The sequence below is a fragment of the Scardinius erythrophthalmus genome, assembly GCF_964197995.2.
Source record: "Scardinius erythrophthalmus genome assembly, chromosome: 12".
Lineage (NCBI taxonomy): Eukaryota > Metazoa > Chordata > Actinopteri > Cypriniformes > Leuciscidae > Scardinius > Scardinius erythrophthalmus.
The window spans coordinates 30,726,186-30,738,868 of NC_138232.1; the positions used below are offsets into that span (position 1 = coordinate 30,726,186).

The 12,683-nt window shown below is 39.9% G+C and overlaps 2 protein-coding genes across 2 annotated transcripts in view; one reads left to right on the forward strand and one right to left on the reverse strand.

Annotated features, from left to right (window-relative positions):
- Positions 1-747: 747 nt before the first annotated feature.
- Positions 748-2,608, forward strand: LOC308699620 (piggyBac transposable element-derived protein 4-like; the record flags this gene model as incomplete). The annotated part of the gene is made up of 2 exons (XM_081380516.1): positions 748-2,137; positions 2,307-2,608. 2 exons carry the CDS (start codon positions 748-750, stop codon positions 2,606-2,608), a joined length of 1,692 nt encoding a protein of 563 aa, XP_081236642.1.
- Positions 2,609-6,125: 3,517 nt separating this feature from the next.
- Positions 6,126-12,683, reverse strand: part of cidec (cell death inducing DFFA like effector c) — a 106,105-nt gene continuing 99,547 nt past the window's right edge. Inside the window, exon 7 of the mRNA XM_081381203.1 lies at positions 6,126-6,715. Coding sequence (XP_081237329.1) covers positions 6,565-6,715 — 151 coding nt within the window. The 3' untranslated portion in view covers positions 6,126-6,564. The remainder of the gene's footprint in view (positions 6,716-12,683) is intronic.

Here is a 12,683-nt window from a genome sequence, read left to right on the forward strand (position 1 = left end):
CCAGAGACGGACGTGCTCAGCTCTCATCATTATCACAACTGTTCAGTGTATTTTAATGTTTATTTTAGGTTTCATTCACTTTAAATTACATTACACAATAACAAATATATAGTTTATTATTGCACACTAATATTTATAACAGCAAAATAACCTTTTAAATATGATGTAATATTAATATTTATTCGAGTCAAACACACCTTGTATATATAAAACGGCCGTTTCACACAGCAAGCGTCAGCGACGCGTGAGCAGCACTTATGTTTTTCGGCGTGCATTGCATGTTAATCAGAGTGCATTCACACCAGGAGCAGGAGCAGCGCATGAGCGTCAAGCAGGAGCGTCGCGTGAGATGCAGTGAAGCAGGGATTACTGTCATATATTTTGGGAGACATGGATGTAAATCATGCATGTTGTAAATCCAGCAGGCTCCGAGTCCGACTCTCCATCAGTATTGTAAACAAATAATGGCGGCGCCCATAGCCCGTGATAACTTACCGATCAACGTGATCTTTTTTTCTCCAAATAAAACCACATTAAGAGTTCTCTTACATATGTTTAACGATGTTAATAGCTACAAGTTTGTAAATATTTTGTATAAAAAAAAATAAAGATTTTAACTGTCATGCATTGCGAGTCTTTTTTTCCCCGCTGACAAGTGTTGTAGAGCTGACGTCACCGTTACCTCACACTGGCCTTTGTTCTAATTTAAAGACACAACTTTAATCAAGCTCACCAACTTCAGAGAAAATGACAGAAAATTTATATAAAAGAAGAAAACTGACAAATGAGGAAATTGAGGACATTTTTTTTTATTCTGATGAGGAGATTTTTGACAGCGAGGCAGAGAGTGACAGCGATGAAGATCTTCCACCAAATCTTGAAGCTCTTGACAGCACTGCAGATGAAGACACAACACCAGTCCTAAATGAGGCAGAAGAGGTAAACTCATTGTTATGGAAGGCAACCAACCTTTTTAATCCTCCTGGCCCAGGCAATTTTGACAACCAGCTCTGTGGTGTGCAAAATCCACCAGAATCACCCAGTAAGGTCAACTGTTTTAAAATGTTCCTCACAGAAGATGTTATGGGAGAAATTGTGGAGGAAACAAACCGCTATGCCTCTGACTTACAAGAAAAGGAAATTAAAGGAAAGCTGGTTAAATGGGTTCCAACAAATATCCCTGAAATGTACACATTTTTAGTATCAGTTCTCCTAATGGGGGTGATAAAAAAACCATCACTTCGTGATTACTGGAGCACAGACCCCATGCTCTTGACCCCATTTTTTGGGTCTTTGTTCTCACAGGATCGCTTCCTTCTGCTCCTCCGCTGTCTTCACTTCACAAACAATGCGACAGCAGTTTCCAACGACCCGCTGAAAAAAATCAGAAACATTTTCACTGCTCTCACCTCCTCCTTTCGTCGCATTTTTGTGCCATACAGGGATCTGTGTGTGGATGAGTCGCTGATGAAGTGGAAAGGCAGGCTGGCATTTCGTCAGTTCATCCCATCTAAACGGCACAGATTTGGGGTCAAGTTTTTTGTTTTGTGTGATGTGCTCACTGGTTATGTGCAGGACATGATCATTTACACCGGATCTACCACTGACATCCAACATTACCCAGGTCTTGGGATTTCTGGGTCTGTTGTGATGACACTTCTAGCACCTTACCTAAGAAAATGTCATGTTCTTTATGTGGACAACTGGTACAGCAGTCCCACACTTTTCCAGCACCTCTTGTCACTTTGCACTGGAGCTTGTGGGACTGTGCGCGCAAACAGGAAGGGGATGCCAAAGTTCACCTGTAAGATGAAAAAAGGTGAGGTGGAATTCGAAGAGAATGGGTCACAGTTGGCAGTTAAATGGCATGACAAGAGGGATGTGCATGTCCTTACCACAGTCCACCCAACTGGTATGGCAGCCACAGGGAAGCTGGATCACATCACTGGGCAACCAAAGATGAAACCAGTCTGTGTGCTCGAGTACAACAAAAAGATGGGGGCAGTTGACAAAGCTGATATGATGACTGGTTTTCATGAATGCGCCAGAAAGTCTACCAAGTGGTACAAGAAAATCTTTTTTCATGTACTTGACACTGTGTTACTCAACAGCCACATCGTCTACCGACAAATTACTGGTGAGAAATGGATACAAATCATCTAATAATAAATATAAACAAGATAAAAAGTGATAACATTTTTAATTAATGTAATCTAAAGTGTTAAATTCACAATAATAAACAGACCACACAGTCACATAATATTCTATTCTCCTCACTCCCTATTGATGTGCTCTACTATGAGTAGGAAAGGAAATCACCTCCCTACAATTCAGAACGAACCTGATGAGAGGGCTGCTGGAGGAGTACAGCACATTGCGTGGTCCAACTAAAGGAGGACATCCTGCCTTGGACACTCCTCTGCGCCTTACAGCCAGGCACTTCCCATCTGAAGTCCCTCAGACCACTTCCCAGGGCAGCAAGACCAGGCGGCACTGCAAGGTCTGCCTCTCCAGCACACGCAAGGGCAAGCAGAGGCGCCTCACCAAGCACATGTGTGTGCCGTGTCCTTGTGTGCTGTCCCATGTTTTGAGGAGTACCACACACTGAAGCATTATTAAGCCTGTAAAAAGTCAGAGTGTATTAATTAATTTATGATTATACTATTTTAATTATTATTTATTTTAATTATATTATTAAATATAAAGGTATGTATAATAGTTTGTTTAAACTTTTTTTTATCAAAAGTCAGAGTATATTTATAGATTTTTCGTTTGTTTGTTTATGATGATACTATTTTGATTGTTAATCATTGTAAATATATTTGTTAGCCTATCTGTTTTGTAATTGTATTAGTAAGTATACACGTATTGTATTAAACAAAAACATTTAACTTACATTAAAATAGATTTAATAAAACATACATGAAATGTGTATACTTTGTGATTTCTTTTTAACAAATGTCATACGTTTGAATTGTATGAATAATGCTAAACTTATACTATACATATATCTCACTAGCAAAGCAGAGAAAAGCTACATGGTATGACATCGTTAAAGGGATAGTTCACTTTAAAATAAAAATTCTGTCATCATTTACTCACCCTCAAGTTGTTTCAAACCTGTATGAATTTATTTCTTCTGCTGAACACAAAAGAAGATATTTTGAAGAATGTCTGTAACCAGACAGTTATCTGGAGCCACTGACTTCCATAGTATATATTTTTTCCTACTATGGAAGTCAATGGCTCCAGTTAACTCTTTGGTTACTGACATTCTTCAAAATATCTTCTTTTGTGTTCAGCAGAAGAAATAAATTCATACAGGTTTGAAACAACTTGAGGGTGAGTAAATGATGACAGAATTTTCATTTTAAAGTGAACTATCCCTTTAAATTATATTTCCAACAAACATTTGAGCAAGCTAATAATATAATAAATATAGATATAATTGTATATATGTATATGGTCACACAGCTTGCTCAAATGTTTTGTATATAGGAAAATATAATTTAACAATGTCATACCATGTAGCTTTTCTCTGCTTTGCTATTGAGAGATATAAAACTCAGTAACAATATTAACTAAAACAAACAAGAAAATCGATGTAAAGGGTTTACCATCAAATATGTGCTTTGGTATATTCATGTTACGTATAACGTATCAATTCAACTGAACCCCGACTTTACCTCCTCAATGCACGGATTACTGAATTTGCAATGTGCAAAGCAGCCAGTTGACAGACAAACAAACCGTAATGACGTGAACGACCACATTATTGAGCACTGTCCGTTTTACATTCTTTATTCATATTTATTGCATGCTTGTAAATAATTCTAAATGCTTCAGAATACAATTAAAAACTAAAATATAGCCTAACGTTACTCACCGATTGTCACGCGGCTGACTGTTGTGAGGGAGATGCAAAGTACCATGTGCAAGCGAAATTCAAAGCGGGGGGGGGGGGACGGGGGACGGGACATAAACATAACCATATCAACCATAGTCGGTACACGCAAACAAATTATTTGAGAAGTTTAGAATAAAAAATAAAGCGAAACATTCAAACTACTCACCTGCAGACGGTTATCCATCGTGTGCGCCATTGTGACTGCGAAATGTCACGTGACAAGGTTCATGCGTCTCCATGGAAATTAGAACGCGATCGATTGCAAAATAACGGTCGAATAAAAAAAACTCACGCCAGGCTGCCAGTCTGACTATTTTAGAAAGTACGTGCGAAGGGGTTAATACTGCATTGGGGGAAAACTACTAAAACCTTAGTTAAGCAAAATTATCTTGCATACTCTTATGTACTTAAAAGTATCAAGAGTAAAACTAAAGGTATGTATTCTGCAGGGGAAAAAAAAACTCCTTGTCAGGGCTTTTATGATGGTTTTGCATTTATATTAGGCTACTACTGCGTATGTTGCATTTTACTTCTGTATATTTTCAAGGTTGTTACATTTAAACTATATACTTTTGTGTAGTTTAATGTAAAAACGTATTGTGATGTGAGGGGAAAAAAAGTACTTAAGTAGGTTACTTCACATTTGTATGTGAATACTTAACGAAGTATGCAGTTCCGAAAATTAAAGTAACAAAATGTAGGCCTATTGTCATAATATTAACAAATTGTTTCTAACTACAGCTGCATCCCATATCAAAGGGCGCATCTGAAGCGCTCAAACCGGTCTAGCCTATGGAGGATTGTTCTTGGCGCTTGGCAACTGTGACAGCTGCTGATGACGAGCGGGAGAAATACTGGACTTTTTTATATTCAATTGGGTTTTATATTCAAACAGGGCTAAACCGAAAATACATAACCTGCCAGCGCCGGGGCTGAAACATCCTCACCATGTCCTCCAGTAAAATATAAAACATGAAAATGACAATAGCCAATTCTGGCTCCATAGCTGTTTACTCAATTATATAAAATGAATTAACAGGATGGCAGCTGTCCTCTCGCACCGTTGCTTTGCGCCAGGAGCGGTGATCAGAAACACCTGGTTGCGCAATTAGGAAATCCTATGAAGGCTACATGGTGCGTCCTTCGAAGGACGCATAGGCTGCATCCTTCGAGATCTGCGTCCTTCTAAGGATGCAGCCTTCACATTGGGACACAGCTTACATCAAGATACATCAGGCTCAAACTGTGACAGAATGATTGGGAGGGAGCATGAAGAATCATTTCCATACATAAATTGGCACTTCTGAGTCCAGGCGCCAGTTGCATAAACTTAGCCACTATGTTAAGACTGTGTCTTAAGAACTAATTTGGCCAACTAGAAATTAGTCAAGAGGTAATCAGTCTTACTTTTCTGATTCAAATTAGACTGATCTACCCTTTTATGTAACTGACTTTAAAAAGTTAGCACCAGTCTTGAAGAAAAAAATTAGATGACTAACTTTTAAGTCTAGTCTAAGCAGTTTATGCAACCGGCCCCAGATCTTAAATTCATTGAAAGTCATTGGGATGTGCTGGAGTAGACTTTACTGATTGATTGACTCTAGCATTATCAATACAAGATCTTGACCAAAAATGTATGCACCTCTTGATGGAAATAACATCACAACATTTATACATATAACAGAACATGCTGGAAACATAATAATCTCTGCAATAATGATCCATAGGCTCTTCAGCATTTTCCTCTTTAAATCCAAACAGCTACTTTTTTGGACTGGGCAGTGTATTATATAATATTTCTGCTGACATGCTGACATGAACACAATGGGCTGATGGCCTTGTTGTTGAGATGGAACATAGCTCAAAAAGTAATATACATAATTATTATTGATCAACTGTGTTTTTTGTAGAAGTGTCCTGCACAGTCCCATCCTATTGAAAAGGGTTTTATGACTGCTGTTCTTAGAGAGTATGGAGCATGTCAGATATGGCTAAATGGGAAATATAGGTTAGAAAATCTGGAGGTGTCTCAAAGATAGTAAAATCCGTAAACAGTAATCTGTAGCTCCCTGACCTTACCTGCATTGGCCAGTTCTGCACCTAGTTGTATAAAGTTGGTTGAAAAAAAGGACTCTGCAAATGTGTAATAGTAAAGGCACTCACCCCTGTAATACTCTCTTCAACACACATTTTACACAAACACGACTAATATTTTTTTATATATATATTTATTTATTGTAGTTTAGTTACATTGTTACATTTATTTATTTTTTAAGGAAAGAAAACTAAATAGAGTATGTTTATAAGTTTGAGTTACCATTTTGCGACGATAGAAGTTACAATTTACAGTCAAATTACATTAATGTGATACCATTAAACATGTTTATTTATATAGTTATATATACGTGTTAATGTTAACTTTGACAGCTCTAATTTTAGTATATCAAACATGTTTAATCAAGAACTTGAAGGTAGAAATACAGTATTTATTAGTAAAATATAAAACTGTACGTACAGTTTAACTGTATATATTACTGTTTATACAGAAGTAAATAATTCACAAAAATGCTTTTAGAAACACAAGCAAGATATAAATCTACAAGTAGTGCATTATTTTTTGTTTTGTTTGCCCAAGCTGTGAAACAGGCCACCATCATTTAATGTAACTGCTTGATGACACATGTAGGCGTTACCAGTTGTGCCTCCGTTTTCTCATCCTCATCAATGAGATGCTGAATATAGCATGAAGTGCCCACTAATACATGGCCAGTGGTCTGCATAGTGAACAGAGTCCATCTTAGGGCTTCCCTTTTAGAGAGAAAACAAGAACAGTGAGACATAAGCATTTCATATTTACTCTCTTAGCACTTTATATGTTAATGTAAATTAACTTTTTAAAAGATAATTTCTTTTTAAAAGATAATAATCTATTGTTTTTTATATAATTTATTATTGACTGCACTTCAATAATAATTTTTGTCATATAGAAGCCCTCAGAAGCCATTCATTATTTTTTGTCTTGTTTTCTCAGGATTTTGAAAATGACAAGAGGTTAAGAGTAACATTTAAAATATAAATAAATATAGAATATGTTATATGTTTATCTAAGAATATACATAATTTAAAAAATAATATTTTACTTTATTTCAATTTGTTGCACCAAAAGACAATGTTTTATGTACAGTATATTTATAGTAGCCGAATGAGTAAGTATAGCCTAAATCTCCACAGTGTACACAAAGCCTGGTTACTGACAAATTGTCTCAGGTTGCTTATGCAACCTGGTTCCCTGAGAAGGGGAATGAGACGCTGCGTCTTGGTGTTGATGCTTTGGGGAACACCATCAGCATGACCGGTGTCTGAAGCACGTGTAAACAAATGCCAATATTCACACACAGCTTCTTGTTGCTCAATGACTTATCAGGGAACTGGGTTGCATACACAACCTGAGACATTTCCTTTTGAAGTGGAACTTGAAGTGGATGCTGTGTCTTAGTGTCCAACAACATCATGCTTAAGGAATGCCTGCCCTACTAAGCTGTGAATATGCACAAAAATAGTGGGCATAGCACCAAAGACTCTACTGAATTCAGTCGGAGTGCATCAACTCTAAGGGCGTGACTTGCAAAAAGCTGCATACTCCATAAGTCAGTAAAAATCCCCAAGCTTCTATTCTCCATAACAAGGGAAGTCCTGGTATGTACTCGCTTCCTCCCTTCCTAGCGGAACAGGCCTCAGTCCAAAGCCCCAAGAGCAGAGCTATAAGGGGGGATACACAGTATAGCCTCGGCTCTGGTATGCCTCGCCAGCACCTCACCAATATTGCCTGAAAAGGATCTTTTGGAGCAGCCTACCAAAATGAGTTTTGAAGGGTGCTAATCCATCGACAAGGAGTGGACATCTACTTGTTTCCCTAAGATGTAGTTTAGGGCTGCACGATTAATCGAAAAAAATCACGATCTCGATTCAAACATAAATGCGATCTCATTTCTTAATGATGGCGATTCACTTCTGTGTATTTCTTTTTATTTTCTTTTATTTTCTTTGTATTTTATTTTATGATAATAATAATAATATTCAAGTTGTACCGGTAAAAGTGCGTGTTCAGTGCTGTTTGCGAGTGTCACGAGTCACCACAGCAATCAACTAACCGCTTACGTTTCTGTGGTAAATTGTAACAGCTCCTGCACTGGGATTCAAGTAGCTTGTTTAAGGTAATGGCGAAAATCATTTTAGAACAGCAGCGAAAATGTAAAAGTAGGCTATATACACTTTAATATATCCTTTTATTGAACCGGGTGCTTTGCTATGCTTTTACTTTCACTTTTGCCGCAGAGTTTCACTTATGTCCTATAAGTGTGTCGTATTTTTGATAATCCGCGCAGATTTCAGTTGATGATTCTGTTTAAAGTTATTAATAACAAATCATGAATGAAAGATAAAGAAAAGAGCAGAATGTGCTTTAAATTGAAAATAAATATTAAAAGCGCGATAAGTCGCAAAAGAGAACTGAATTATACTGACAGGATGCTGTGCGCGCGCTCCGAGCGCAACACGGACAAGCATAGTAGCCTTTGTCTTCGGTTGCACGCCTAAACGGCCAAATAAACACAGAAATGCCATAAAACTGCCAAGTCGAGTATTCCCGTAAACACAGTAGATGTAAGTACTATGTACATCAAACCCCCCGCAAGGTAACACCACTAATCTCTACAATCACCTCAAACGTCACAACAAAATACAGTACGAGTTAGCCATGAAAGACAAGGGAGCCACACCTCAAAATCCCACTAGGTTAGTGTTCTTTTGCCAAGAACCTTTAAGGTTCTGTGCCAATTGGAGCAAAAAGCACAGGTTCTTTATTATTGTAATGTTCCCTTATGTTCAACAACATAAAGCTTTAAAATTATTCACTTTAAGGGTTCTAAAATAAAGAAAAGAGACATTTTTTTGTTACTCCTGCACTTTATTATACTGAATGTCCTGTGTTTTTTTTTTTTGTTGTTGTTTTTTTTGTACTTGAGTGCAATAAATTTTGGTTAGAAAAATGAGAATCGTGTAAGAGAATTGTGATCTCAATTCCCATGGAGAAAAATCGTGATTCACATTTTAGCAAGAATCGTGCAGCCCTAATGTAGTCCAACTCCATAATGCCCAAGCTACAACTTTCTGTATTTCCACCAAACCAATTGGGAGCATACTTCCTATCACTGTTCAAGAAGGAAGGGAAACTAGAGAATTGCATATTGCAGTTTGCCCAATAACTTTCATCAAAGTTATTTTCATCCCTACTTAAAGATCCCAATGTCACTGGGTAAGATCAGCTCGTACCCTGACTTGAGTAAAGGCACTTCTCCAAGCGCTTCTGCTAGCGCTTCACTTCAGTACTAAACTATAGAGACCGATAGACCTTATGCGCCAGAGAAACGAGGGCGCCGCCATCTTTAGAATATTGTCTTTTAACTTCCGTTTTTGTGGTCGCTCTGTATATTTATATGGCGCTGCTGTCCAGGAGTAATTCGCTTTTGAAGTGGATTTACTTAATGTAAAGTTAACGAAAGTTATCATGTGGACTGTGATGTTTAAAGCAGATGACTTGACTACAGACCGAAAGTCAAAAGACAATGAGCGCAGCGCTGAAAAGGGGCGGGGCTACATAAGGTCTATAGAAGCGCCCATTTCCCTATATATATCCCTACTTCAAAACCCAACAGTAGTTGGGAAGGGAGGCAAATGAAAAAGAGAGACACTTGCAGACTGCCCACCATAATTCCATTTACCCTTAATGGGCTCCTGCCAAGCAACCCATTCACAGTGGAGCGGAAAATTCTTCTTTAGACCTTAACATAGGGGAGAATTTACCTCTACTCTGGAAAAAATATACTTTAAATAGGACATCAGTGTGGAAGCACTGCCAAAGGGAACCTACATCCACCCACAGCCACTGACCAATGCCACTCTCACCCTGGGGGCAGGTGAAGGGGCAGGCTGTCCTCAGACTTGACTTGACTTCTTTATCATCCCCATGGGGAATATTGTGTTTCAACATGCGTACACACAAAGAACCAACAATGTACATAAATATAAACGGACACATGCCCATCCTACAACCTAATCTGAAAACACTCTGGCATGCATAAGTAATCGAGCACTGCACAGCGCATAGTATGAATCGGGTGACAGAAATAGTGGTTCCCGATTTCTGTTTTTCTTTTAACCAAAAACATCTTAGGTTACGACTGTAACCCCTGTTCCCTGAGAAGGGAACGAGACACTGCGTCAATTACGACATTTTGCGGGAACGCCCCCCAGCGTAGCGCCTCTGAAGCATGAATGAAACTAAGCCAATCTTGATTGGTGTTGTGTCATGACGTAACGTGTGACGGCATACATGGAAGCTACAAAGGTACGCCGGCACATAACAGCGTCAGCTTCTGTGATGAAACAAGTCGCTCCCCGGCAGGTAACTATGAAGTAGCGGCTGTAAAACCCGGACTCCCTGTCCAGTGGAGGAACATGTTCTATGGCTTCCTTTACCAGCAGGGAGTTTACTTCCTGTTCCAATATACGACCCTGCTCTGGGTCGACTGCAGTCCAGACCACCCCATTGAATTTCAGTGGGCGGGAACCGAATTGCAGTCTGTACCCCTTTTGAATGGTGCACAGGGCCCAAGGAGAAATATTCGTTAGATTTTTCCATGCATCAAAATATTTTACCAAGGGAACCAGTCTCTCAGGCCATAAGCCTGTGTGGCAGACAGTGCAGCGTGCATTCGCTGGAAACCAATGCGTCCCAAAGCGCACTTGATGGCGGGAAGCCGACATCGATTTCCTTTGGGCCCCGCAGAGGAGGCTACCTCGATCGCTCCTCTGCGGGTGGGGCAGCCCGAAGAGATCCTACGTTTGCTAGGATCTCTTCCCTGAAGCCTTTTTTGCCTGCAGGATTCGGCTGAGAGCGCCGTCTATGCCCTCAAGCTCCTTGAGGGGGGGCTTTAGAGGCAACGCTCTCTTTTTGGGCCTGTCTATAGCCTGAGGAGCTGGTGGATGGCTGCGGCTGCCCACTGGGGGCAGACTACTTAGGTTTTAAGCGGCGAGGAATATATTGCTTAAAGGCCACCGACTGTTTTTTCGCCTCCTGAAACCTGTTGACGACTGTGTTAACGGAGTCACGAACAGGCCAGAAGGCGAAATCGGGGGATCAAGGAGGAAAGCCCTGTCTTTCTCCTTGATGCCTGATAAATTCAGCCAGATGAGTCTCTCCGTGACCACCATAGCCACCATAAAACGGCCGATAGCGCGGACCATTTCCCTTGGTGACACGGAGAGACAAGTTGGCAGCCTTACGCAATTCAGCTGTATCTTCAGGTGTTGGTCCCTCGCCCACATAAATATTCTTAAGAAGGTCGGCCTGGTAAGCATGTAGCACTGCCATGGGCAGCACCGGGGACTTCAGGGTTGACACAGTGTCGGGTGAAATATACCTAGCCAATATATATATATATATAATTAGGGCCCAAGCCCTGAAAGGGCGAAGGCCCTATTGTTTCCGGTAGGATTATTTATTAGGGCCCAAGCCCTGAAAGGGCGAAGGCCCTATTGTTTTCGTAAGGATTATTATTATTATTATTTTTTTTTTTTCTTCATTATTTTTTTTTTGCCTTTTTGCCACTTTTGGGGCCCTTAACATGCTCAAAAACTCTTGAAATTTTGCACACACGTCAGAACCTGCGGCCATCAGGGCCGGACTGATGCTGGTACCGGGGCGTGGCAGGGGGGCTCGACAGCGCCCCCTGGAATGAGGTCCAAAAACTTGGTCCATAAATCAAACATGCTTGCATGTAATAATATGAAACTCAGTACACATATAGATCTCATCAGGCCGAACAACTTTCGTGCTCTAAATTTTACAAAAGCCCAACAGGAAGTCGGTTATTATACGTTGTTTGGAAAACGCATACAATGGAATGTGAAATACTCCTCCTAGGGATTTCATCCGATCGCCACCAAACTCGGTGAGAATAAAGTCAAGACATTGAGGATGAATTCTTGCGAACAGATTTTTGATATCTCGAACGGTTTGGCCGTGGCGAGGAAACGAATTTATGGCGAATAATGGGACACAGGAAGTGTGTTATAACTTCTGCATACATTAACTGATCTTGATGAAACTTCCGCAGTGTGTTCGTTGTAAGAGGCCGATCACATGGATGTGACTATTGTGAGTCAAAGTTATAGCGCCACCAACAGGCAGCAGGAAGTGTGTCACTTTGAAAATGCTTTGAAGTCACCCTCTTACTTTTACCCGATTTGCTTCAAACTTTATGTGTATAATGTAAACACACGGCAGATGTAGACCTGTGAAAGGATTATTGATATCTTAGATACTGTTGCCGTGGCAACGCATCAAATTTTAATATTCTTTTCGGATGCGTTTGAGACTCTTAGCATGCTTGAAATTGGATGAAACTAGACAGACACATAACACTTATTAGCCAGTAGACATGTGAAAAGTTTCAGAAACGGGCGTGGCAGGGGGGCTCAACAGCGCCCTCTTGAACAGGGTCTGAAAACTTGGTCCATATATCAAACACGCTTGCATGAATTAATATGAAACTCGGTACACATATAGATTTCATCGGGCCGAACAACTTTCCCTCTGTCAAGTTTCACACCAGCCCAACAGGAAGTCGGCTATTATGGGTTGTTTGGAAAACGCTTGCTTTGGAATGTGATGTACTCCTCCTAGAGAATTCATTCAATCACCTCCAAACTCAGT